This window comes from Neolamprologus brichardi, chromosome 14, assembly GCF_056152115.1.
Source record: "Neolamprologus brichardi isolate AB-2024 chromosome 14, ASM5615211v1, whole genome shotgun sequence".
Taxonomy (NCBI): Eukaryota; Metazoa; Chordata; class Actinopteri; order Cichliformes; family Cichlidae; genus Neolamprologus; species Neolamprologus brichardi.
In genome coordinates, this window is record NC_142117.1 from 3,944,056 (window position 1) to 3,971,576 (window position 27,521).

At 40.8% G+C, this 27,521-nt stretch overlaps 1 protein-coding gene across 2 annotated transcripts in view; it reads left to right on the forward strand.

Annotated features, from left to right (window-relative positions):
• pappa2 (pappalysin 2) overlaps positions 1 to 27,521 on the forward strand; it is a 97,519-nt gene that overhangs the window by 10,623 nt on the left and 59,375 nt on the right. For both annotated transcript variants that reach the window (XM_087850664.1, XM_087850665.1), the window contains exons 4-11: positions 80 to 675; positions 10,876 to 11,024; positions 13,774 to 13,913; positions 14,585 to 14,738; positions 15,284 to 15,476; positions 17,117 to 17,250; positions 23,250 to 23,432; positions 25,155 to 25,458. In XM_087850664.1, coding sequence (XP_087706790.1) covers positions 80 to 675; positions 10,876 to 11,024; positions 13,774 to 13,913; positions 14,585 to 14,738; positions 15,284 to 15,476; positions 17,117 to 17,250; positions 23,250 to 23,432; positions 25,155 to 25,458 — 1,853 coding nt within the window. The remainder of the gene's footprint in view (positions 1 to 79; positions 676 to 10,875; positions 11,025 to 13,773; positions 13,914 to 14,584; positions 14,739 to 15,283; positions 15,477 to 17,116; positions 17,251 to 23,249; positions 23,433 to 25,154; positions 25,459 to 27,521) is intronic.

Sequence of the window (27,521 nt, forward strand, 5' to 3'; positions counted from 1 at the left end):
TCTTAATCTTAGCTAAAATACAACTGTAGTTTTATTAAGTAATTTTATATTTATTTAGTATTGCTTTTCTGCCTTTTAGGTGGAACAGCTATGGACTCCATACAAAGACCATCATCCAACCATCATCACCAGTCCTGTCCCCGAGCCAGAACTCGTCTCCTCCTTCTTGCCACCACCCTGTGGCCTTACACCCTGTGACAATATAGATATCATCTCTGGATACAACGACAACTGGCAGCTCCGAACACCCAAGCGAATTCGCTACCGGATTGTCAACCTCTCCAACGATGATGGTGGAAACCCCACCGTGACCGAAGCCCAAATTCAGCTCCAGCACCAGGCTCTGACTCAGGCCTTCCGCCCTTACAACATTACTCTGGATCTGAGTGTCTACACAGTGAAAAACTCTAGCCTCCGGGAGAGATTCATCCTCAGCAACTGCCGTATTGCAAAGATCGGGAACCGCCAGTGTGACCCAGAATGTGACCATCCGAGGACGGGTCACGATGGAGGGGACTGTCTCAGGGTGGGGCCCTGTAACAACTGGAAGAGGCAGGATGGGGTTTGTAACATGGAGTGCAACAGTATACACTACGACTATGATGATGGAGACTGCTGTGACCCAGATGTTACAGATGTGCTCAAGACCTGTTTTGATCCTGACTCTCCTGACAGGTAAGCTTGTTGAACAAATGTTATCTACTAAAATGGCTCTCTATGTAGAAAACGTACTAGTGGGAATGAGACGTGTTGTATAAAGCTCTGTGAGTCCTCACATAGAGTAGAAAAGTACTATGAGAACAAGTCCATACTGTACTGTATTGTTAACTTTAAAGGCCTTCCTTTAAGGCCCCCCCAAAAAAACTAATCTGAAATATTTTGAACCAGGTGTTGTGTCGTTTTTACGAGAACAATGGCCGTTCAGTTTTACACTGTGCATATCGTTAAGCAGGAATATGTAAAAGGCTACATTGTTGAGGAGCCATAGCATAGAAAGTAGGAGGATTACATTTTAAGCCAGTAAAGGCAAGATATTATTCCAGAGAGAAGATTTCTATGGGCATGAATGGGCACTAGTAAGAGTACCTCTCCCTGTGAGGCAGTGAAGTGTCCTTATTTCGCATGCTGCAGTCAGTAGCTCATAATATGGCATGAACAAATTGGGACTCTCACTTTCCCCAGTGGTCTTAGAGGGAGCTCTGTGAAGTAGAAATGGTGGGTTAAGTGGCCAAAGTACACACTTGTTTCTGCTAAACAACACGAGCGGCAGCCCACTGCCTTCCATTTGGTCTGACAGTCAGGCTCACGCTGCGTTCTAAATAGCTCGCATGAAGCCTCCCCATGAGGTCGTCGGCCGAAGTTCTTAAAGGACTTAAAATCCAAATTTCAACCACAAGCGTCACACTGAGCCACTGGGAAACAGAACATGGGAACCAAAACTGCTTTTTAAACCATGAGACTTAGCTTTTGATGTCTGGAGCTGACAGAGTGTGACAGCTTAACACAAGGATGAATAAATGTTTTTTCAAACATTTTTTCCCCATGATATATTTCCATTTCTTTATTTTTTTTTGTGTAATGAACCTTTCTTTACCACTGTGGAAGTTAAGTAACTAAGTAGAGTTCCCTCTAAAAGCCTCTGTTGGTGTAATCGTTATATTCTGCTCTCAGTGTAAAGCAGTTTTAAATATAAATGAGATATTTATGTAGTATGACAACATTCATGTGGATTACATTCAGTAGATCAGCAAAAAACACTGAAGTAATGGTCAATAAAAAGCTTAGCATTGTATTGCTATTTCTATGGTTTTTCAGGGAGTGTCTTGCTGTAGCCACAAACTGTGGTGCTACCCACTGCTGCTAGTTAGCATTCATAACCATCTCGCAGACATGTGCATCTACTTTCAATGCCATTGATATTTATTTAGACTTTTTCTCTCCAACTGATTTTTCAGCGGAAAACTTCTTCCAAACCATCAACGTGTCTATTAGACCCATTCCTTGTTTTGAGCTTATTAAAGGCCAATCTTCAACCTTCCTGTTATCTCAAAAACCCTTGAAACAGTAGTGGTAAAGGAGCTAATTGATCATCTGCAGAGGAATGGATTGTTTGAGGGTGTCACTCAATTTTCAGAATTCGTCACAGCACAGAAACAGCATTAGTGAAGGTTACAAGTGACATTGCTTCTGTGTCCTGCTAGACTCCACTGCAGTGTTTGATACTGTTGATCATAATATTTTATCTCAGAGTTAGAGCATGCCAGGCATTAAAGTAGAGTGCTGCAGTCATTTTAATCATATCTATCTAATAAATAGGGAGTCTTGTACATGATTCACTAGCATACATTTTCATTACCATGCAGAAAACACCCAGCTTTCTGTATACACACACACACTGAGCCGGGATAAGATATAAGAGGTTTCTTCCTTTTAAAAGGGAGTTTTTTCTTCCCACTGTTGCCAAGTTGTTGGTGTTTAGCTTACAATATAAAGTTCCTTGAGGCAACTGCTGTTGTGTTTTGGCACTAATCACACTACCAGTCAAAAGTTTGGACACACCTTCTCATTTAATGGACTTGTCTTTATTTTAATACTTTCGACGTTGTTGATCCATACTGAATACATCAAATATATGAACCAAGATAAATGGAATTATGTAGCAAAGACAAATTTGATAAATAATTCTAAGTATGTCTTATATTTTAGATTCTTGCCACCCTTTGCTTTGTTGACAGCTCTGCAAACCCTCGGCCTTCTCTCAGTGAGCTTAATGATGTAGGTGAGCCTGTCAGGCTTCATTTGTGGAGTTTCTTGCCTTCTTAATGGGGTTGGGACCATCAGTTGTGTTGTGCAGAAGTCAGGCTGGTACACAGCTGACAGCCTTTTTTGTCAACTGTTAGAATTCATTTTATGGCAAGAACCAATCAGCTAAGTAAAGAGTAATGGAAGTCCATCATTACGTTAAGAACTGAAGGTCAGTCAGTCCAGAAAATTGTTAAAACCTTGAATGTGTCCACAAGTGCAGACGCAAAAACCATCAAGTGCTACAATGAAACGGCTCACATGAGGACGCCCCAGGAAAGGAAGACCAAGAGTCACCTCTGCTGCTGAGGATAAATTCATCCAAGTCATCAGCCTCAGAAATAGCAAGTTAACATCACTTAGGATTGACACACAGAGTTCTAGTAGCAGACACATCTCTACATCAACTGTTGAGAAGAGACTGCGCGAATCAGGCCTTTATGGTCAAATAGCTGCTAAGAAACCACGACTAAGGAAAAACAACAAGCAGAAGAGATTTGTTTGGGCCAAGAAACACAAGGAATGGACAATTAGACCAGTGGATCTTTGGTTCCACCTCATCCCAACACCATCGAGATGGTTTGGGATGAGGTGGACCGCAGAGTAAAGGCAAAAACACAAACAAGTGCTCAGCATCTCTGGGAACTTCCTCAAGACAAGAAAACCATTTCAGGTGACGACCTCATAAGGCTCATCGAGAGAAGACCAAGAGTGTGCAAAGCAGTATTTTTTACTACATAATTACATATGTGTTCATTCATAGTTTTGATGCCTTCAGTGAAAATCTACAATGTAAAATAGTCATGAAAATAAAGTTGTGTCCAAACTTTTGACTGGTATAAAATTGAATTGAAGTGAATTGAAGTGAACTCCCATTTTAGCCCCAGGGGCATTGGTCATGTGTTATTCCTGGAATCTTTAATTTCTGGCTTTTTGTTCTTTGTCCTGAAGAAGTGTCAGTAAACTAACTGGCAACGAAATCTGGGGTATAGACACCAGGGAAGTCTGAACTTTCCTTAATATAAAAACAGTGCCTGTGAGCAAGGTGATTAACCTTCAGCATTTTCAGCGGCAAATAGAAGAAGATATGTTTAACTGGACAGCTCCCAGTGCCTATTTGCATCTGTACGAATGTGCAACATCCTGTCTCTGGAAAAGGACATGAGGTTAAAGGTTAAAGTTCAGTAGAAGTAAAAAAGAAAAAAGCTGGGTTGCGTGCGTGTGGTCTCATTGCTTGGCCATATGGAGGAAGCCCTTTGGGTGTGTCAAGTAGATGTAAATTTATGGTGTCCCGTCATGAGCTTGCTGGGATAGACTCACAGAGGAGAGGGGAAAAAATGAGGTTGGTAGTTGTAATGGTCAAATGTTCCCTATCGCAGCCTGAGCTTTCTACCCTGCAGAGAGGAGATGGACTCTAATAATAACTTTATTTATAAAGCGCTTTCAAACAAAGTGCTGTACAGCTATTTGAAACTAAAAAGATAAAAAAAATAAAAGCGATACATAGCAATACAGGTAAAAGTCACAATACAAGTTAAAAACAGTAAAAATTTAAAAGCCATAGAATTTAAACATGTAAGAATGAAGAACTGGACAGCAGAGAGCACTCCACTCGGTTGTTTTGCACCAACACAGTTTTATTCAGAGGTCTGGTCCTTGGCCTTAGTTATATAAAAAAACTCTTTGAGTTATTCTAGATTTAATATGACCATATTTATACTTAAATAAATTAACTGGGCAATTACAACATGTTTGATTTTAATATATCTTTTAAAATTATGGATCTTGTTTTTTGTTTTTTTGCTTTGCTTTCCTAAAGAAATCTTCTGCAGTTTAGATAATGAAAGCAAAACTCACCAGTGGTAAGTGTGTAATTCAGTGCATCAAGTTTACTTTTGCAGGGACTATTGCTAACATTTCTGTCTATAAGCTTCTGACCCTCCAGTAAAAACAACATGGACAGCCAATACACAGGCGTCCAGGGTGTCATAAAAACTGGTCTCAGCGGAGTAACAGTAATGTAGGTCTTTTAGAAAGGTCCTGACCTCGGCATGCTGAAAATCCTTGTGTGTGAGTGGGAGCATGTGTGTGTGCATCTGTGTACCTGGATCCCAATTCAAGCTTTCTCAGGCAGGAGAGAGAATTAATGCGAGGATGACATTTTGCTGGCATTTGCAGAACACTGAAGCATTTTTATGTTTGGGATCTGGGTTTTTGATATCCCTTCACTGCAGCCCCCCCACCCCTCTCTCTCTGAGCTGTTGGCCAGGTATTCAGATTTTGGGACCCTATATGAGTGCAGCTGCTGCTGGCCAGTACAAGGCCTGAGGTTTTTAAAGCCAGCTGCTGTCACGACACAAATTTGCTGTCAAGAGCCAGTTCTAGAGCAATAGCCAGGTACGCTGGAGATTCTGGCACCGCAAAAAAGGAAAGTGAGTGCAAAAGGGGAAAAATGGAGAGAGAAAGGCAAGGATGGCGGGAGTGATGGGGTGGCGGGGGACATCATGTATATTTACGCTAAGACGAATGTCCTGGATTAGCTAACAGTCTTTGGTTAGTTAATCCTGGCCAGAGCCCTTATGTGCAAAGAGTTCCAGGCAGCTCCTCTGAAACATCCGTCACAGCCTCGTTCATGCTTAACATGCGTGTGAATTCTGTGCGTGACATGACGTTAGGTCAAGTTTGAATGTGTTTGTGTTTTATTCACTAGTAAAAGTATAAATATTTCTTAGAGCAGCAGTTCTACATGTGAATGACGTTGATTCAGTGCTGTCTCAGCTCAGTTAAGCTAAGCTGTCTCATGCATTTCTCTGCTAGTCAACTTAGGCCAGAGCATCAAACACGCCAGTTTGCTACGTTTTTAGTTTCTGTTAGTACACCCATCAAGCTTTCAATTCTTACAGGGGAGGCTAACTGATGGCTGATTTTAGGTAGTGCTACATATAAAAGGAAGCTTTCAGTTCTAGAAACTAGAAAATAGTCATATGCTGAAATAGTTTAGCTATAAGATGGACATAGCTGATAGTCCCAGAGAGCAGTCGTTGTCTATACACTGCTTGAAAATAACCAAACCAAAAAACACTTTTGAATCAGAGTGTAACATCAACTCAGTTAAACTTCTGGGATCTGATCAGTTAAGTATCAGAGAGCGTTGTTAATCAGTTTCAGATGCTCTGGTGTTAATGAAATGAACAACATGTGCGCTAGTGGGGCAACAATGAAACAACCCCTAAAACAGAAATGGTTTCACAGGTGGTGGCCAGTAGAAAAACCCAATAGACTCCTCTGGGGCATTCTGTCTGTGTCTATCTGACACAAACAGGTTCTAACTGAAACTGTCCAGGAGCTTTGTGATGCTGTGGTCCAGATCTGGGTGGAGATCCCCCAGGACACCATCCGTCATCTCTTTAGAAGCATGTCCCAGTGTTGTCAGGCATGCATACAAGCACTTGCAAACTACTGAGTACTATTTCGAGTTTCTGTAATGAAATTTCAGCAAAGTGGACTAGCCTGCCGCATCGTTTTTTCATTTTAATTTTCAGGGTGTCTTTGAATAAGATCATTTTCATTTTTTGTCCAACAATGTGGCATCTTTTCATACTGAAAACGTTACCCAGTCCATATCCGGATAGATATCAGCAGGATCATTCAAAGTGTTTCTGCTTTGACCTGGTGACCGACCGGACAGCTTTCCATATGACTGATTACAACCTGGGCTGTTTCATGCATGTGCAACACATGTGTAGGGAAATAGTCTTATATACACTCACAGCCACACACCAGTTGTTAGCTTGGAAAATCCAAACTGTGAATGAAGTTTGCAAAAGTAAAAAGGTAATAAGGACTTAGTATGTGAAAACTAAAAACATAATATACTGTTTTATTATAATTTACTATGGTGCTGCAAAAAATAATGCTTGATCAAAACGAATGTTGGTGCCAATCTTTGACCCATCTAAAGGCCTAATTATAATAAAAGTCAAATATTACTTCAAATGTATTTTATGGAAAATATTTAAGTTTTAATTTTTTTTCGGCTAAAAAAACAGTGGACTCATGTAAAGAAACTGGGATTTAAAGCGTTAAAAACCCCGAAATATAATAAAAACTTGATATGAATATTTTAGGCAGGAGTAGTTTTAAAAGACTGACTAATTTAAAGTGGAAAAAAATATGAATATGTAATATTTTTATAGCACTTTTTGGGCCGGGACCTTCTGTGGGGAACCACAACAAAAATGTTTGTTACAGCAAAATGAATCAGACATTTAAATCGCTATCGCCCTGCTGAATATGTATGTGTAAAATATGTAAAGAAGCTAACAGTGTCACAGTGGCTAAAGCTAAAGCTATCCAGAGCTCAGAACTAGACACAAGCCAGCATCCTCGGTATGAGCCTCTGTTGGAGCTAAACATCAAATAAGTTCCTGGAAAATAGTTTGAAGAAGTGTCACATGAACAATCAGAATCAGTCAGAATACTTTAATAATCCCTTTATGTCAATTATGTGGGTTACAGTTGCTCCAAGACAATAACAGTAACAGACTAAACCAATTAAATAATACAATAAGTTTACAAAATATGAGAAATAGCTCCAATATACTTACAACTAGCTCAATTTAGATGTCAAGAATATTACAGAGGTAAAATATCTATGACTGACATTTAACCCCACCTGATGACGGGAGAAAATGGTCAATGTCCCGTCATCAGGTGGGGTTAAAAATATGCTGGAAAATGATGTACGTACCTGACATTTGTTTTGCTATCTAAATGTCTTTTGTCTGGTGAGGTAAAATATGTAAGGTAAAGATGTGTGCACAGCAACTCTGTTCAGACTTACTGCAATTTGGTACGAAATTGTAAAGACATTGTGAAGTTTATGAACTTCGTGACAACTGGGATAGGCTCCACCTCCTTTGTTTGTGTACTCTGTCAGTCATAGGTCTTAAAAGGAAAACTAGAATTAGCAAAAAAAAAGGGAAATGAGCAAATGCATTTGCACTGCACGTGCTTTTTATTGACCTTAGTTAAAAGACAAAACTATTGAAAGGCAAGCGAGGTGCACAGTAAAGTGCGCAACACGGTAAAATGTTTGCCTGCTGCTGCCGTGACATTTTCACAGTCTGCCTTCTGCTTCCTGGGGGTTCAAAGTAACTGACTTGTCAACAGTAATATTTTTGAATGGATGCACATCTACAGCTTTACATGGTAACTGCGCTGGTGCTGACTCTGCTGTTGATTCATGCTTAGCCGCAAATGTTGTTAATGCATAACCAGGGTTTTCATTTCAATCATGTAGAGCCATTTATTATTTGCCAGGTTGGCCGTAGTCTTCCACCGAGGCATCCTCTGAGTCTGAGAAGTTGAAGAGTCAACTCTTTAGTGATCAACTTTCTGTCACTTGTAATTGCATCGGCCTAGGGTGATGAATACTGCACGCAGCCTCAACTGAACTCTGCTTCAGTAATGTAGTGTGAGCAGGGTTTCCCTGAAGCATCTTAAATCTTAAACCCTATTTAGTCAGGCAAAGTGCCTGAGGAAACACATTCTTATTTACTGTACAACACATGCACTGAAGGAGGGATTGCATTAGGAGTACTTGCCAGATGTATGGTTCTTGGCTGCTGAGCAACTTTGAACCAGTTTGAAGTGCCTTACTTAATGGTGCATTGGCAGTGGCGTGTGAGAGGATGGGGATTACTGTTTTCTCATTTCATCCATCTAGATTTATCCCAGCTGAAAGCTGATGTCTTACAGTCACAAGCTCACCTGTCTATCCTTCAGGTTCTTGGAACAATGTAAGGAGAACTAAGCCAAACCTCAGTCCTTTAATGAGCAAATATATAATGATATTTCTAATGCTTTTTAACCTTTTAAGACTTAAGCACAGTTGGGTACTGTTAATAAATGTAAACCTGCTTCTGAGCCTAATCAAAAGCATAAACGTTTTTTGACCAACTTACGAGAAGTAAAACACGAGAATTCAAATGAAGTAAATTTAGATTATGGTTTAGAAACAAAGTAAGCCCTACAGCTGAGATTGATCAACCACATAAAACCTGAACTCCTGGCTCAAAACGTACAACATGAAACAACAATCCATTACGTTATAATAATAAAAAAAGAAAAACACTCTGAAAGCATGGCCTGTGCGTGATGAAAAAAAAAACAAAAAATAAGACTTCGCAAACAAAGTTATGCATGATTCATGCATTTACCAGAATATATTCTTATAAATATGAAGTAATCTGACCTACCTCTGTGCTAGTGCATGAGTAGAAGACTCCATATGCAGTCTCAAACAGACAGATTTTTACTTTCCTTCCAGTTGCTCTAAAAAAACAGACCTGGATAAACGCCTAAACTGTCTGGCATGGAGGCACTGGGCAGTCACACTGCATGACTTTCAGACCCAGCAATGGTAATAGGTGAAATAGCTTTCACGCTATGAAACCAAAGGAGAAAAATGACATGTGACCTCACAGCAGCCGAGGAAAAACAACCTTAGCGTCACACATGAAAGTGTCCTAGGGTCATTTTTGAGATCTGAGAGGAATATTGATGATTTAAGTAAAGAGATACTTTACACTGAGCATCTGTCTTTAAACAGATTCTAATGAGACCAATTTGCTCACCCCAATCAGGATGTACACTCATCAACGGTTCAGGGTGCTGGTGGAGTTGGGATATTTTCATGGCATACTTTTAGCCTCTTAGTATCAGCTGAGCATTGTATCGATTGAGGCCTACATGAGTATTGCTGCTTTACGACCACGGTCTGCACCCAGCCTATCTTTTGATGGCTGGTTCCAGCAGGATAAAATCCACATGACAAAGATGTTCTCGACAAGGTCTGTTGAACATCACAATGCACATGTATTCAAACGCACGATCTGATATCGTCGTGTTGGTGTTGTTCCCAGATCATCATACTAAATGTTGTTCCAGGATCAACATTGCAAGTGACCAATCAGAATGTTGTGACGTCATACTTTTGCGACTTCGGGAAAAACCGGCTTAAAAGAAAAAACTGTACTTAAGCTGCAAGAAACCGCCTCTGTCTGCCGATCAACGGACCCTAACCATAACCATAACCATAACCTTTTGATAAACGGTAAGCAGAATTGATATTGTCCTTGCAACACTGGAATTTCATAAATGCACAAATGGCTTGGCGCGCAAAAGAATAACGTCACAACAATGTGATTGGTCACTTGCAATGTTGAACCTGGAACAACATTTTCATGATGATCTGGGAACAACACCAACACGACGATATCAGATTATCCATATTCAAACAGCCTCCACAGTCACCAGATCGCAAACCAATACAGCACCTTTGCTTGCAAATCTGCAGCAACTGTGCGACGTCAATATGCATCAAAATCTCTGAGGAATGTTTCCAGCACCTTGTTAAATCTTTGTAAAAAAAAACCAAGAAAGTTCTCAAGATAAATACGGACCCAAAACCATCCTAGTAAGGTATAAAATGATCTGGTGAATGCTTGTCTCCTTGCTTGCAAAGATATTATGTGAAATTTACTTGTTTTCTTTCATGCTGTGAGTTGGGTGAGAAGAGAAATCTACTGGAGATATGTGGTTAAAGTGAATTGTTAAATGTTTGTCATTTTTATGTTTACCATTTGTACATTGTTTTAAGGAATTCTTTCTGTCCTCCCCTTCCCAGATTCTTGAGGTTCTGGGTGGGGGGGCGGTAGTGTTTTTATCACAGGCACATCCTTGTGAAGGTCTGTTTGATGTTGGTAAACCTCCTCCCCTTTGTATGGCTTCACTGTGTTATCTAGGGTGAACCATCTAGGGTGTGGGGGAAACTACCCTCTTTATGACCTAGGATGTTGCCTCCTGCTTTTATGACTCTTTTGGTCAGTAGGAGAACACACACATACACATTCTCACATAACACACACACACACACACACACTTCACCGGTCAGAGGTCATACTGTTATGGATGATAGGTGTGCATTTAGCTTTTTCGGCTACTAAATCACTCTTTGAACTTCAAAACATTCTGATGTTTGCATGTTTTCTCTTCTTTAAACATATACAGGGCTTATATAAGTGTGAAAGAACTAAAGGAGGAACTACAGCTGAGCGGCACAGACACACTCAATGTCTTCTTTGCAAGCAACTCAATGCGTGAAGAGCTGGCAGGAGCTGCGACCTGGCCGTGGGCAAAGGAAGCTCTTACACACCAAGGTGAGTGGATTTATACTGAGTTTTACTAATGCAACATATTTTGTTTTTCATGCTTTCTCTGTCTGTCATCTAGTTTCTAACTTTCTGTTTGTGCCTCTCACCCCGTCTGCTTTTCTCTTTAGCTGTAGCTTTGCCCTTTCTCTCCATGCTTTGTTTAGGGTTAGGGGTCCTTTCAAATGACATGGGAAGAGCAGCTGGAGCTGGTAGAGGTTTTCCTGACACATTACACTCCTTCTTTTTTCTTTCAAATCTTTATTCCTCTTTCCACTGGAAGGATAATCAACCCAACAACCACCAAACAAACAAATAGCAGTGTGGGCTCTGTACCATTGTTGCCAGCCATGCCTACTTAACAGCTGCTCTTTATTAATTTGTACTTCTCTTTACACAATAGTAAATTGACTCAAAAGCAGTTTACATGGAATGAATACATCTTGATGAAGTGGTTATGATATAAATATTAGGTAAATATTAGATATATAAAATATATTCCCAGTTCAAAAATGAAAGTCAAGTTATTTCTAACATAATGTTACATAATGTAACATGTTAATAAAATAATCAACTGATATAAACAATAATGAAGTAGTACTATGGTTAAATTGTAAACCAGTATCATCTGATGATCTTTATTGTGTGCATGCTGCACGGGTGCTTCGACTCCTGTCTCCACCGTCTGTGTTTGAAACACATTTCACCTGTGCAGCCGTCAAAGTATGTCAGAAAATATGGAAAGGTTATGTCTAATGGCAATTTTGGCCAGGCCATTGGAGGAAGATGCACAGAATTCATTAGAATAAATATGGATATTAAATTTTTATATTTTTCTTTCTTTCTTTTCTTTCAAAGGTCTTTTTATTAGACAAAGGTTCCAATACAATGTATACAATAACACAAAATGCTTCAGAATATTCCAAAATTTCAATCTTGTTCCCACCCTAACCCTTAAAACAACAAATAATTGGCAGCCTGCTGCCCAAATAATATATTTTTATATTTTGATGTGGTTTTTCGTAATATTATAGCATAGAGTGTGTCAAGGAGTGCAGTGTGGCAGGCAGGAGTAGGACCCAAAATGCAGGCGCTCAGACTCAAGGTGTTAACTCAAAGTCACAGCTTTATTGGCTGGCAGGAAAAAACATACAAACTAAACTAAACTGGGAAACAACAAACTAAAACTCACAGGGAGATCCACACAGCAAGAGGGACGACGCGACACTGACTCAGAGAAACACAGGGTTTAAATACACTGGGAAGTAACGAGGGGAATGAGACACAGAAGGAGGGCATAGCTGGGAGAAATCAGGACTGACGAGACAAGGAAAGAAGGATGCATTCACATAAGACACGGACCTTCAAAGTAAAACAGGAAGTATGACATAGAGACGCGAACTTGACACGGTGGAGACAGCAACTAAGAAACACAGAGACAAACCATAAGGTAGAGGACTCTAAGAACGAAAGACACAGAGGGAAACTCAAACATGCAGACACTTACACAGAGAAACATGAAGGGCAAGGGATCGAAACTAGAAACCATAGAATAACTCACACAAGTACAATAATACAAAAATCACAAAGAACTAAACATGCTGGGTCAGGGGACCCAGGACCCTGACAGTGTGAGCTGGTTATTGAGACGTCATAAACATAACAGGTTCATTTCAAGTCTCATGTTCGTCATTAACCATCAGTTTGACTGGCAAATAATATTACACGACTCACTCGGAGCAAAACAAATGCATTCCTTAAAAAAATTCAAAAAATTCAAAATCTCAGTTTGACCAGCAGAAAATCAATAAAGTGTATTTATCACTGATCATTCCCCATCTCAGCCTTCTGTTTTTCCCTTTCTCAGCCATATTTGTTTGGAGTTGTTTAATGTTGGGTGATATTCGCTGAAGTAAAGGACAAAGTAAAGGAAAGAAGTGCACACTATCTGGCTATGGGACTAATGAACACAGTCAAATCCATTATTTATCTCTGATGTTTCGTATCAAAGGGAATACAGTATGTTGCCGTTGCTGAGGAAAAAACACTTTATGGTGTCATTACTCTGTGGTTATTAATTGTATTAAAATATTAACTATTGCATTGACACTAATGGTCAAAGCCACAATTATATTTTTGAATTAAAGCGGCAAATTAAGTTCAGACATTTATTTCAGCTGCGCGGCATCTGTCTCTGTTTAGACCAACAAGTTAGAGGATGACAAGTTGTCTGTGGAGGCTCTGCTGTTTAGTGTCTACGTATTTAATGTCTTCATTGCTTAATGTCTTTAGCCAGTGTTTCTAATTAGAAAACCAATAACCCATGTCTGCTGTTAATCCTGTGATTATAAGGATGCTGCAAAAAAATCTGCTTCCCACTTAGTTGGCTTTTGTTTTTTGGAGTTCCCAAATTGTCTTTTTAAACCGTTATCTCTCGCATGCTTCGTTAGTGGTTTCAGATATTTATGTAGCCTTCATTTTTTTCCATTTAACCCTCACCATGACATTTCCCAGCCATAACCCAACTTTTACCAAACGTAACAATTTTTATTGTCTGTCACATGGACACATTGTAACCACAGTTACAATCAGAGATCACAAATCACTACTTCCTGTCAGAGTGGGTAATCGCAAATCATTTTTCTCTCTTTTCACGTCGCCACTTAAACAACATTGCATTTTCTATCTGGCTGGCTTTTCAAGAACCACAGGTAATAATGTTGTAACCAATACTGCGATTTTTACCGCTTATATCCAGGTGGGATGGTCCTGAATCCCTCCTACTTTGGCACCACGGGCCACTCCAACACAATGATCCATGAGATGGGACACATATTTGGACTGTACCATGTCTTCAAGGGCGTGAGCGAACGGGACTCCTGTGATGATCCATGTCAGGTAGGACTTTTAAATCCTGCTGTTTGTGATAATGCTAATTTATGGAATTATTTCTGATTGGAAAAACCTACATAAGTAATAAACTAATAATAGCATCTTTAAATGTGTTTGTTGAGTCTGTGCTTCCACAGGCCCCGCTAGTTTAGAAAAAACTTTCTCGTGAAGGTCGAAGACGAGACAGAACATCTTCAACCGGTCTTTTACTCGCTAGCGAGGGAAGGCTAGTCAGAACCAGGCCCGTGGAGCTTAACGCTCCTCACCTGTCTCCAGCCCAACTCCTTCACAGAGCAGCTCTCCTTGTAGCCTTTTATTCCCATGACAGTTACAGTTTACACAACACAAGCACCTCCCCTCGTAAACCCCCCTATGGTTCTAAAAGACAAGGCACTATGTATGTGTATGTGTGAGCACCTGTATGCATGTGCAAGAACGTGTGTGTGTGTGAGAATGTGTGTGTCATGGGGGTGCGTTTGTGTGACCTCCTGCTCACCAAAAGGATCATAAAAGCAGGAAGCGTACCACACAACAAACAGATCTTTCAGATAGGATGTGCCTATAATAAAACCTTCTCAGCTCCCCCAGCACCAGAGCAGCTGGAGAGGAGGTCAGAGATGAAGGAATGTCTTTGATCCTGCTGCTCTTACCATGCATACCATACATATTCTGTGCAGGAGACCACCCCATCCATGGAGACGGGTGATCTGTGTGCTGACACTGCCCCAACACCTAAATCCAAAGCCTGCCATGACCCCGGAGCCGTCAACGACACATGTGGCGTCACCACCTACCTGAACACTCCTTACAGCAATTACATGAGTTACACAGGTGAAGCAGAAATGCTCTTACTGTAATGCTCAAAAGAAATTATCTCAGGTGTTACAATGTATATGTAATATATACAGTAATATTATTAACAGTATGGCAGTTAAAAGTGCATTACTGAGAATTACCATCCACTCTGAAGTAAAGTATAATCAATCAATCAATCAATCAATGTGAGTGTGTTTTACATAGAACTGAGAAATTATGTTCGCTAAGGTTGAAACAAGGTTGAAACAAGGTTGAAACAATTATGTTATGGTTTAGTCATTTCTGTCCATATTCTCAAGCTGTTACCACCCAGTGTATTTAAAAATCCAACAAAAGCTTATTAACCTGTTACGCCCCCGGTGGTTTTCTCATCTCTGTGATCTCCTCCCTTTGCGCCCATCTTCTGGTGCGTGGGTGCTTAAGAGGTTAAGGACTGGCATGTGTAATTGCGTCTCCTCTGATGTAATTATTTCTAGCCATGTGTTTAGTACTTTGGTTATTTAAAGGCTAGTGTGTTAATTTGACCCTCAAAGATTTACTGGATTCTTCTGTCTTCACAGATGATAACTGCACCAACCATTTCACTCCAAACCAAGTGGCCAGGATGCACTGCTATCTAGACTTGGTCTACCAGAAGTGGCTGATGGACCGTCAACCTGCCCCCATCCCACTGGCCCCCATAGTGACTGACCAGAGCGCAGATTCTGTCTCGATTTATTGGCTCCCACCTATCAGGGGGTCACTTTACCAAAGGTATGATTGCATGAGTTCTTTTGTTTCTATCCATTCAAAGCTGTTTTTAACCATCCATACATGTCTGGTTGTCCAAGAGGCAGCGTAAATCCTGGGCAGGTCTCTTGCAGGGTTAAAACTATTAACAAAGAACTGCAATTTTCATCACTTGTGCACATAAATCACTCTATGAACACTCCAATTTATAAAATGTGCATAATTTAACTGCATTAGTGAGCCATGAGCACATTGCTTCCACCGGACAAGTCTCTTTATATGTCATGTATGGTGATTAAAAATGTTCTGGATGCAATCAAAACCAGGCATTGGAGTTATATTTGATTACTCTTTCCAGTAATTGTTTTATTGGTCTTTTTTATTTTGTATTCACCACTGCACTGAGAGCATCTGGACGAAAACACCTGTGGAGAAATTGGAATAAACAACTCACAAGTGTGAAGTGTATTATGGAGTTCTCAGCTGGTGGTATCACCAGATGTGGGCAAAAGAAAGCTGGCATTTCAACCTTGGAGAGTTTGAAATTTCATACGCCTTGTTGACTTACTGCAGTGCATGTAGGTACTAGTGTGACGGTGCCTGAAATAACCTCCTCCACAGGTCAAACTAGCGACCACTTTGTGTTTGCGAACTATGTTTAACCCTTTAAAGCCGGTCAGAGCAGCACGCTCTGTTTTGCGTAACTATTTTTAAATCCCGGTAGCTCTGCAACCACGTGAGCTAGCGCAATAATTTTTTTTGCATATGAAACCGGAGGAGTTGTACTTACATCTTATGCCATCAGCTTGTCCTCGGTCACAGTTTCCTTCCACATATAGCTTTGCAAAAACTGCATAAAAAGCACTTGCAGCAACAAAAACATAATATTCCAGAAACACGCTTTGCCGATCCGATCAGCTGTTCATAACACTTCCTACGTCCATCACCACGAACTATCGCATGTCCGCCATGACCTGCCCGAAACTGGAAGTGACGTAATTTTCGCGGAAATTTAGTTTTTTTACCATCAGGGCCTCATGAGCCTATACTGGTGTTTTTAAAAGTTATGTTTGACTTTCTGACTTTCTGTGTCGTTTCTGGGATGCTTAGGACTCATATTGCACTGCTGGACATAGTTTATTTTGATGCATATGCTGTTTTTATGCAAATTTGCATTATTATATTTATTCTCGTTTTTCTTGCAGTATATAAAAATTGGTGTGTTTAAAAAATAAAACTATGTAGACACTCAAAATAAATTTCCTGTGGTGGGAAACTATTTTGTGCAACTTTTTTGTATTTACAGTTTTGAGGGATAAGCCTCTTAAATTTCTCTAACTAGAAATATATGTTAAAAAAACAAAAACAATTTTCAGTTTTTTTGTAGTTTATTGCACTTTTTTGCAATTTATGTAATTACTATTCACTTAATTCATACATATTATTAAAATTTGGGCTATAATGGTTGTATTGATGTATATCAACTTGAAATGCTCCCAAAAATGGCTCCACAGCATGTAAAAATATAATATAAGCTCTGGCGGACTTGGTTCTATGGTAGGTCTTAAAGGGTTAATTTTCTTGTGTGTCAGTTTCGGCTTTCTTGTTTTGTTTATATAGAATAAAAATGCCATATTTAGTGGACCTGTTTCCTTTCGCCTCAGCTCCTCATTGCGTGTATCTGAGATCAATTGTGGAGATTGTGAGAAAGATGGCATCTTCCACCAGTATGCTTATGAGGCTTCCTCCACTCGCCTGTGTGACACATCAGGCTACTGGACACCTGACGAAGCAACAGGTCAGTCAAAACATGCTTTTTGTGATTTTCTGCACAAAAGGATAGAATTTCCTTTTTTTTATATCTGCATATTGAAAACAAGCTGGATCTCAGAGATAATAAATGGTTCAGAATTGTAGACTTTTACTTTTGTTGTTATCAGCTGCACACAGAAATATATAAATCCTTTTCCTTGGGTCAGTTTGAATATAAACACTAGTGAATATGGGACTTTGCTGAAGCCTCAGGTAAAGTTTTTGGTAATAAAAAAATTGCAGGTTAACTGAGGAATATATTTATGTTACACATCAATCCGCACGTCCACCAAGCTGAATATACGCCAAATACATTTTTGGCGTATATTCAGCCCCCCCTTTACCCCCAGACGCACACACAGAAACACACACATCTGTAACTTTTAGGTGCGTGCGAGGCTAATGGCTGCTGGAAAAAGAAAAAGCAAAAAAAAATCATTAAATGATAATTACCTCAGCTACAGACCTCTCTGTGTCTGTCTTGTTTTAGCCAAAGCGAGAACGAGGATTATTAACGTAAGCGTCTACTCTGGGTAATGTTTTGGTGCTCTTCAAACATTCAACCTCCGTCATAAACCAAAGAAAGTGCATCTTGTAGCACTGTACATTGAAACATTAGCTTCCTGCAAGCACATGGTCCTTGTTATTCCAATCATAAATCCTTGAGAAGCACGATTTCCTTTGACATGATGTATAGGGTGTGGAGGAAAGAAACAAGAAGGAATAAAAGGAAACAAGAAAGCAAAGTGAATGAAAACGATGAGAAACAAAAAAGGCAAATACTGAAAGAGCAAATGCATGAACACAATAACACTTTTCCATCTCTTTCATGAAAACTCTGACCAGATATGTGGAAATCCTCTGCTGGAATTTATGCTTTGAAAACAAGCGGCTAGGAAGAACAGGGGGATTACTGCTCCCGCATTCGCTGCGGGACCATAATGATGATAAAGGGTCAATTACAGTCTTACTCTAAACAGTGGTATGTGCACAGCTGAGGAGACAGCCAGTCTGCTGGCTTCCCTTGCTCCCTTTTCACTCTGTCCCACAGATGTGTGGGTCACTTTGTCAGCCAACGGAGATGGGCAATAACATATTCAGTGTGGAGAGGCAGAGGGGAAGTTGGACAAACTCGTTGCGGACACCATAGCTGGCAACCCAAAACACAAGTTTAAAGGCAAAAACACTATTGGCTCAAATTGTTGGCAAAAGTGACCAAGTACATCTCCTCAGAACGCTTCCTGTGCCAGTATTGACTGGTTTAAGTCCATTTTCAGGCTGAGGGAAAACACGGAATTGTTTGGAAGCATGCACCGCTGCTGTCAGAGATTAAACTGCTTAATGTGCTTAATACAGAGTTTTATTTCAAAATGAGAACGTGTAAAGTTTGCTTTTAAGGCTGCCTCGTGTTAACTGTGCTGTCGAGATCAGAAAAAAAGATGGATGTTTGAAGGTCTGTAAAAAATCTTTTCACACGGTAGAAAGGTGCAAGGAAAAAAAGCTATGTCAAGAAATAATAGGGATCTCAAAATAATAATTGAGCGCACAAATGTCTTGATGCATGTTCAATCATCCAGGTAAGTAAATCCCCAAAAGTTGATTCTGTTAATCTGGACGTAGCGTCTTCAGTGGGAGAAACTCTTCGTCACTCATCCAGTGACTTCTTCAGTCTCAGCTGACTGCAGGTTTCCACAACCTTATAAACAGTACATTTGAGTAATGATTGAAACTAGCGTGGAATCAAGGAGGCCATTTATGTGAAAAGGGAAAGACCATCTCTGAACCAAGGAGGGGGCCCAAGGGTACATCTTTCACCATCTTACAATGCTCTGATTGCAGCCATTCCCCAACTCTCTGTGAATGGGACTCATGGTCATTGATCAGTGGGTTTTGGTCAGTGGTTGTTGATCAATGGTCATGAGAATTTGCACAATTAAGATTAAGGAACTGACCTCACAGCCCATTGTTCCTTCAGTTGCCTGGTTTCAGTCATTGTGCAAATGTCTTGATGCATTCTCAATCATCCAGGAAAATAAATCTCCAAAAGTTGATTCTGTTCATCTGGGAGAAACGTTTCGTCACTCATCCAGGTGACTTCTTCAGTCTCAACTGACTGCAGGTTTCAATCTTATAAACAGTTCATTTGCATAATGACTGAAACCAGCACCACTGAAGGAACAATGGGCTGGGAGGTCAGTTCCTTCATCATAATTATGCAAATTCTCATGACCATTGATCAACAACCACTGATCAATGGCCATGAGTACCATTCACAGAGAGTTGGGGAATCGCTGCAATCACAGCATTGTAAGATGGTGACAGATGTACCCTTAGGCCCCCTCCTCCATTCAGAGATGGTCTTTCCCTTTTTACGTAAATGGCCTCCTTGACTCCGCCCTCAAACCAGCATTCCTCCCTGTCCAGGATGTTACATCCTCATCATTGAAAGAGTGTCCACTGGCCTGTAGGTGTAAATAGACTGCAGAGTCCTGGCCTGACGAGGTAGCTCTTCTGTGTTGTGCCATCCTCTTCACCAGAGGTTGTTTGGTTTCCCCGATGTATAAATCCTGGCAATCCTCCTGGCACGTAACAGCGTACACTATGTTACTCTGTTTGTGTCGGGGGACCCGATCCCTGGGGTGGACCAGTTTTTGGCGCAGCGTGTTTTGGGGTTTAAAAGCCACAGAGACGCGATGTTTCATTGTGCAAATGTTGGTGAAACTGCAGTCAGCTGAGACTGAAGAAGTCACTTAGATGAAGTGATGAAACGTTTCTTCTGCTACATCCAAATGAACAGAATCAACCTTCTGCACATTTTCTTCGTTTATTGAAAAGAAAATATCTAGTTACAAACATACTATTTGTAAAGGGCGAAAGCTTTTCTACCCATTCTGCTTCAAAGTGGTTTATTAGCTGAATGCTTACATTCAATTATGTATTCCCGTTAAAGCTGCTAGCGTGAGAGAAGAACAGATGAGTGAGAGGAAGCCTTTAGGAAGGAAAACCAAAAAAAAGTCTGAAGGAAAGAGTGGAGCCGTTGGATGGTAATTCTATCTGGGTTTGTCAACATGACAGACAGTCTTTGCTCATTTCATTTACTCAGTCAGTCAGTGGAAAACTAAATAGATGGTAACTGCATCAAAAGCTTAAAAGGCTTCTCAGGTAATGCTCATCCTGTATCAAAATGCAGTAGTTTCATATTCTCTTCTTTAACGCTTATCACAAGCTGTTTATTGAAGCGGTTTCCATGGTAAGTACACCTGTTCCACACGGGCAGCAGCTCCACTTCTCTCTTAGCATTAAAGATGGTTCCCATTTGCTTACTTTTACTCTGGGCTGTACGATTATAATAAAGTCGTATGTTGGTAGCTTGGAAAATGTGGTAAGCCCCCAAAAATGTCCATTTCCATTTTATGGGTCTTTACACACTCATTTAGAGACCAATCTTCGCATTAATTGTCCTTCTGACTGTGCTTCGACATGGTTAATCATAGTGGGTGTGAAATATGTAACACCTCTTTAGCGTGTTGATTTTATTTGGATTTCACCTGAGACAGCTCATAAGAATTGTGCCATACTGTGATTCCATTGTGCTAATCACTAACGCTCGAACAATTAACAACTCATTGCGCCTGCTGTAATGATGTTACTTCCTGCGTTCTTGAATGAACGCCATCTTTAAGTGAATGGTTGTAACTTTGTCAGCAGGAAAATTCCACTTTCCGTTCCAAAAGAAAGTCAGCTTGCTTGTAGTTTTTAGAAGTAACACTGGGAAATGTATTTTCAGTTACTTATAAATACAGATGAAGACACCATATTGAAATTAAAATCACCGCTATGTTAATCAGAGTAGATTAATCTGCTTCTTTTGGACAGTTTGATCTGAGTTGCTTGACAATGACATTTCACTGGTAGCATTACCTAAACATCAAATCTACCCACTATAACAGCGGTCCCCAACCTTTTTTGCGCCACGGACCGGTTTATGCCCGACAATATTTTCACGGCATTTAGGCAAAATTAATATTTTCAGGGCATGAAGGTCTCCTGTGAGGTGTCTGTGAGTGTTGTAATAATATGATGCCCATGAATGGTTGTATAAACATAAAAAGCAGGCTGTGTTGAAACTAGAGGATCGTAAGGGATTACGTGTTTACTGGTAATATTCCTCAGCGATCACTTTAAAATGCATCCACTTGAATTATTTCAAAAACCTAATCTGATCTCAAGTATTATTATATCGACTAGAGCTTAATCTGCAGAAGGGAGATAAGAGTTGCTTTTGAAACAACCGAACAGTCTGTTTCTTTTTTTTGTAGCTTTTAATGTGGCAGCAGAAGAAGAAACTTAACATGCACACCACTTAGGGCTGCTCAATTAATCGAATTTTAATCACGATTACGATCTGGGCTTTCAACGATCATTAAAAATGACTGAGCCGATTATTAGCCCCTCCCTCGTGCTTTACTCTCGTGCTGCTCCGTGTGGCAAATCGAGCGCACCTCTCTGCATTTTGAACACGTGTCACAACAATTAAGAGCAGCGGTCTCCAACCTTTTTTGCGCCACGGACCGGTTTATGCCCGACAATATTTTCACGGACCGGCCTTTAAGGTGTCGCGGATAAATACAACAAAATAAAACTAGTACCGGTACCGAAAAAAAGAAGATTTATTCATAACACACGTGAAAAGACCCAGGAAAACCGAGTAAATGATAAAAACGATAACAAAATAACGCTGAAAACCGATAAAAACTCTGAAAACTATACATTTCACACCTGAGCCTCAACTCTCGCGGCCCGGTACCAAACGACTCACGGACCGGTACCAGTCCGAGGCCCGGGGGTTGGGGACCGCTGCACTATAGTATATCTGACAGGTTTGTCTCTACTTCAAACCAACACTGACAGATTCCCATTTCAATGTCATCCCAGCTTATGTTGATCTAATGTTGCTAGCTACTACACATAATGTTAATAATTTAATTCCCTAAAGCTATATAGATATTGATAATCCTGGTACCCTTGGCAGTGTATATAGTAAGTTCAATCCAGATTGATCAATGCATCTAGGAGGAGTTAGAGGACAGGCTTACATGCATATGCAGTGATCATTGCAGTAAGATGTAGCTGAACAGGTTTGCTTCAGCTTTCTGGGTAAGGCAGCGAGTTCCATAACTGAGGGCCCGGGGTGCAAAGTCCATTTATCTTTAGAGAATCAGGTACAAGCACCTCTGTCTCCCTTTCACCCTCTCTCTCTCCCCGTAGGCAGAGCCCAGACTAATCAAGGCTGAAAGGCACTAAAATCTTAAAAATCAATTTTTGAAACTCACAGATTGCCAGTGGCTGGTGTAATCTGGTCACTTCTCTTTGGAAGTGTTAAAAGCCTGGCTGCAGTGTTGCTGACAGCAGTCTCTGGATGTTTCTCTGCTGCGGCAGAAAAAGTATGGAGGACTTTGTGACAGACAGACACAGAAATACACAAAGAACTTCATCACTGTTGCAGTTTGTGTCTTTGTTGATTGGTTCAGTGTAACAGCCTCATTTTACATGTATAAATTCCCTCATTTGGAGAAGCATGCATGCAATGTATCCCTAGAAATATGCTCTGTCTGGATCTTTGTGCTGCTGTCTGGATCTTTGTGCTGCTGTCCAGTTTGCCAGTGAGACACACCCCTTTTTTGCAACCACAGTCCTTCACTGAAGGTAAATAGAAATTCAGTTTATTTAAGTGTGAGTATGGGTCTAAAAAAATCTATTTTTTAACTCAGACACTCAGTCTATTGAGTCTCCAAGGTGTACTTTTGTATTTTCTGGAGTCAGCTGAATGCTCACTACACTGTTTCTAATCTCATCATATATCAGTTTGGATTAATTCCTGCATACATGGGTTGTTCTGTGCTTTAGAGTAAAATGAATGAAGTCATTGGGAACACTTGTAACACAACAGCACCAACATGTGTGTCTGTGTGATGTCGTCAACAGGACCGCCTGATGTGGAACAGCCATGTGATCCCAGTCTCCAAGCGTGGAGTCCTGAGTTTAGCCTGTATGACACCAACGTGACGTCACCATGTCCGGACACAGAGGGCTGCACCCTCACACTGAGGTTCCTGCACCCCATTGTTCCACACGCCCTTACGCTCTGGGTCACGTATATCTCTGCGAGTAAGTGTCACTCCATAATAAATACTCGTCAGTTCTGAATAATAGGCACTGTGGGGAAATTCATTATTTGATCCCCTGCTGAAATTGTACGTTTTGCTCGCTTACAAAGAAGTAGACAGTGTTGGGTAGTTTTGATACTTTTATGATAGACAGAATATCAACCAAAAATCCAGAAAAAAGACCACTTAACATACAATTTATGAATTGATTTGCTTCTCATAGAGTGAAATAAGATGTTTAGTACTTGGTAGAAAAAGCCTTGTTGGCAAGCACAGCAGTAAGACTTTTGTTGTAGTTCGTCACCAGATTTGCGCAGATCTCAGGAGGGATTTCAGCAGACCTCTCTTTGCAGAAACTCTTTAGATTTCTTGGCTGCCACTTGGCAATTTGAAGCTTCAGCTCCATTCACAGATTTTCTATAGGACTACATTTCTGGAGACTGGCTAGGTCACTTCTGGCCAGACCACAATGTGCTTCTTCATTAGCCACTCCTTTGTTCCCTTCGTGGTTTTTATCATTCTGGATAACCTGTCCTTGTCTCAACCAAGATTTTATGATAGAGGGCCCTGTCAATGGTCCTTCAGTGTGGTAAAATTGTCCTCTGTCCTTAGCAGAAAAGCAATGCCAAAGCATATTTGCACCTCCATGCTTGACTCTGGAGATGGTTTTCTTTGGGTCACATTCAGCATTTCCCTTCCTTCAAACACATTTGGTCAAATTGATGCCAACGAGCTTGATTTTGGTTTCATCTGACCACAGCACTCTCTCCCAAGTGAAAATCATGAAGATGCAAAATTAGGCTCGCATGTACATGTGCCTTCTCGAGCTGGGGAACCTTGTGGGTGCTGCAAGATTTCAATCCATTGTGGTGTTCTTGGTGACTGTGGTCCCAACTGCAATCAGATAATTAACAAGCTCTTCCACCACTTTTCTCATGGTCATCCTAACCCCAGGTTCTTATATAGCACTTTTCTACTGTCATTGAGCACTCAAAGCACTTTATACAACTCATCCATTCAGCCCAATAATACAATTGTTTTTAGTGCTTCTATCTAACATTGACTCGCATTCACACTCCGATGGATGCATCGTTTGCAACATGGGGTTAATATCTTGCCCAAAGATATTTGGCATGTAGACTGGAGGAGCCTGGGATCGAACCACCAACCTTCAGGTCTCCTTGAGTAGGTGACCCGCTCTACCACCTGAGCTACAACCACCCCGACAATAGGCAAGATCTTCCATGGACCTCCAGACTCGGCGTGATTGATGACTGTCACTTTTGCACTGAGCTTCTTGCTGATGGTCTTGTAGTCCAGTACAATCTTGTCCCTGATGTCCTTTGAAAGCTTTTGGTCTTACCCAGGTACTCTTCCAATGAAGAGGTTGGAAGGGAAGAAATTGACTCTGTGCATGTTACTAATTGAGATCTGATTGATTGATTGTAATCTGTAATATTTTTGGTTGATGTACCATATCTCTTCATTAAAATGAGAGACTGTTCATTTCTTTGTTAGTGAGCAAACGTAGCCAGGGATCAGGTGCAAGTTAATCACAACAGGTGAGGCGCAGTCTTCCTTTTCTGGATGGTGGCAGACAAATACATTTACTTCCATTAAAGAAACCTCCTTCCATGCAGCCATACATTCTGTTTACCTAAATGGGAAAATGTCTTTGTTGGAGATGTGCTGCATAACTCACCAACATTTTACCCTGTTGCAGACAACCCAGCGATAGCCAACATCGAGCTGATCTCAGACACAGGGAAAAGTATTAACCTGGGACCCCAGCATGTGTTCTGTGACTTACCCCTCACCATGCGCCTCGACACCCACAACGTTGCCATCGCTGCCATAAAACTCTGCACCTTTGATGAGAAAATGGAGATCGACGCAGCCATGCTGTCTTCAGGCCCTGGCAGCCCTCTGTGCTCCAGCTGCCAGCCTCTACTCTACCACATTCGCCGTCAGCCACCTTTCACCAGTAAAGCCCCCTTACCACAGACCCAGCAGACATTCACGGACAGGTAAAGGCTACCTGACCCATCTGATTTACTATGTTTCACTCACAGGTAACAAGATGGCTTTCTGTTTTTTTCTCAGACCACACAAAACTCCTTTGACATTCTTGGTTCTCTGAATATCTATACTAGGGCTGCCACGATTAGTCGACACGTCGTATGAAGCTTTGAAAGATCCTGAAAGACGCAGGAATAAGTAGTAGGATTTAAGAGTGTAATAACGGACTCAAACAGAAGATGGCAGCACTGCATGTACAAGGATGCCAGCTGCCGTTAAACCTCGAAGAAGAAGCTGTGTCCCAGAATTCATAGCGCAGCCCAGCTCAGTTTCCAACAATGGCGGCAGCTAGTTAGCTTTAATATTACTCTTATTATTCTTTCTGGGTCACAAAATAAACGTTTAACATATTTTCAGGCGAGAATGTAGCTGTGTAAACCTCAAATATCTGCTCAGTTTATCAAGACACCACATATTTTCAAAAGCGCTCCGACGTTTTCGGAGACGTCTGTTAGCCACTAGCTCGATAGCTAGCCGGGGGCTAGGCTCACTAGAGCCGTGAGAACACCGGACTCCCGGCTAATCGTTTTCAAACCCACCGCCGTCTTTCGCTACTCAGGTTAAATATATATAAGTCACTTAGATAACTTAAAAATGTTATTGTTTGGCTTTTTTTTTAGTATTTTATTTGTTCCTGAGTAAATCGGTTTGGCTGAGATTAAAGTTATAGTTTTTACACAGCTGAATAAACATCAAGCAGACAGCTGATTATCAGAAGTGTGAGATGCTCGAGAATTTACTCCGGTGTCCTGTTATATTTTAGATAGCAAGGAGTTTATTAAACTTCACCGAAACAATCTGCAAATTTCATTAAAATTTAATAAACTATCATCTTGTCTTTATTTTTAGTTAGCACATACCTTAAACACTTAAAGCTGTAAGCTAATTATAGTTATATAAGAGCAGATGCTGCTGGTGCAATAAGCTGTAGTTTTACGTCCAATGGATGATGATCTGATTAGTCGACTATCAAAATAATCGTTTGTGGCAGCCCTAATCTCTACTACCTATATCTATACTTCTGTTGCATTATGGATGAAGTAGAAACAGCTAATGCTGTACAGCTCTGAGGAAAATCAGGTGAAGGTTATTTAAGGGCGGCATTGACTGCAGATTGTACAGCACAGCATGTGTGTGTCCTCAGATCCACTAATCCACAGATATCTGTCTCTTTAAAGTGTTTGGGTTTTGTTTTGTTTGAAAAACTTTGAACACAAATGTTTCCAACATGGGGATGCCGAGTGTGGATACTGATCCAAATCTGTTTCAGCAACCATATACTTAATCAAAGGCTTGCTGAAGTTTCAGGGTTAAGATGAATCAGTTTGTATCCTGTCTCGTAGTGCGGGGTGTCCAAATGATTACTGGAATCCAAATGTACGGTAAATCCACAAGCCAGTTTTTCTTTTCTAAGTCTCAGCAAATAACAGCCCTCTGTATAAAAATACCCCGTCTCTAATGCTTTTCTTATACACACAAAAAGCTGATAAGTACCTGCCAGGACGTGACAGCAGTGTCGCATGATTGGAGATCATTTGGGAATGATTTCAAATGCAGTGGCACTTTGATTTTCTGGGAAGCTGTTGTTGTTTTACAAAGCAAGGGGGTATGGGGATGTTAGGTGGACGCAGCTTCAAAAACAGTTTATTTTTCATGGAACACGTCTCCTATGTTACACAAGCTGTGTCTAAGTGCAAAAAGATGTAAGAACCACGGGGAATTGAGTTATGTGGGACTGAGGAGGGCAAAGAGGGGTTGATGTGAGGAGACGGGAGAGTTTAAGAGCAATGAGTTTGGAAAGGAGGGGAGAGCGAGGAAGGGCGGGTGGGATAATGGAGAGTAGGGGAGATGAAAAAGAGGCGAAGGGAGGAGGGACAGCAGCAATTGAAAAAGATATACAGGCATACAGAGAGACACAAATGAGAGGTGTGGACAGAGTAGAGGTTTGAGGCAAAGGAACTTGAAGTGAAGCACATTGTTGGTGAGGGAAGGAGAAGGGAGAGTGAACTGT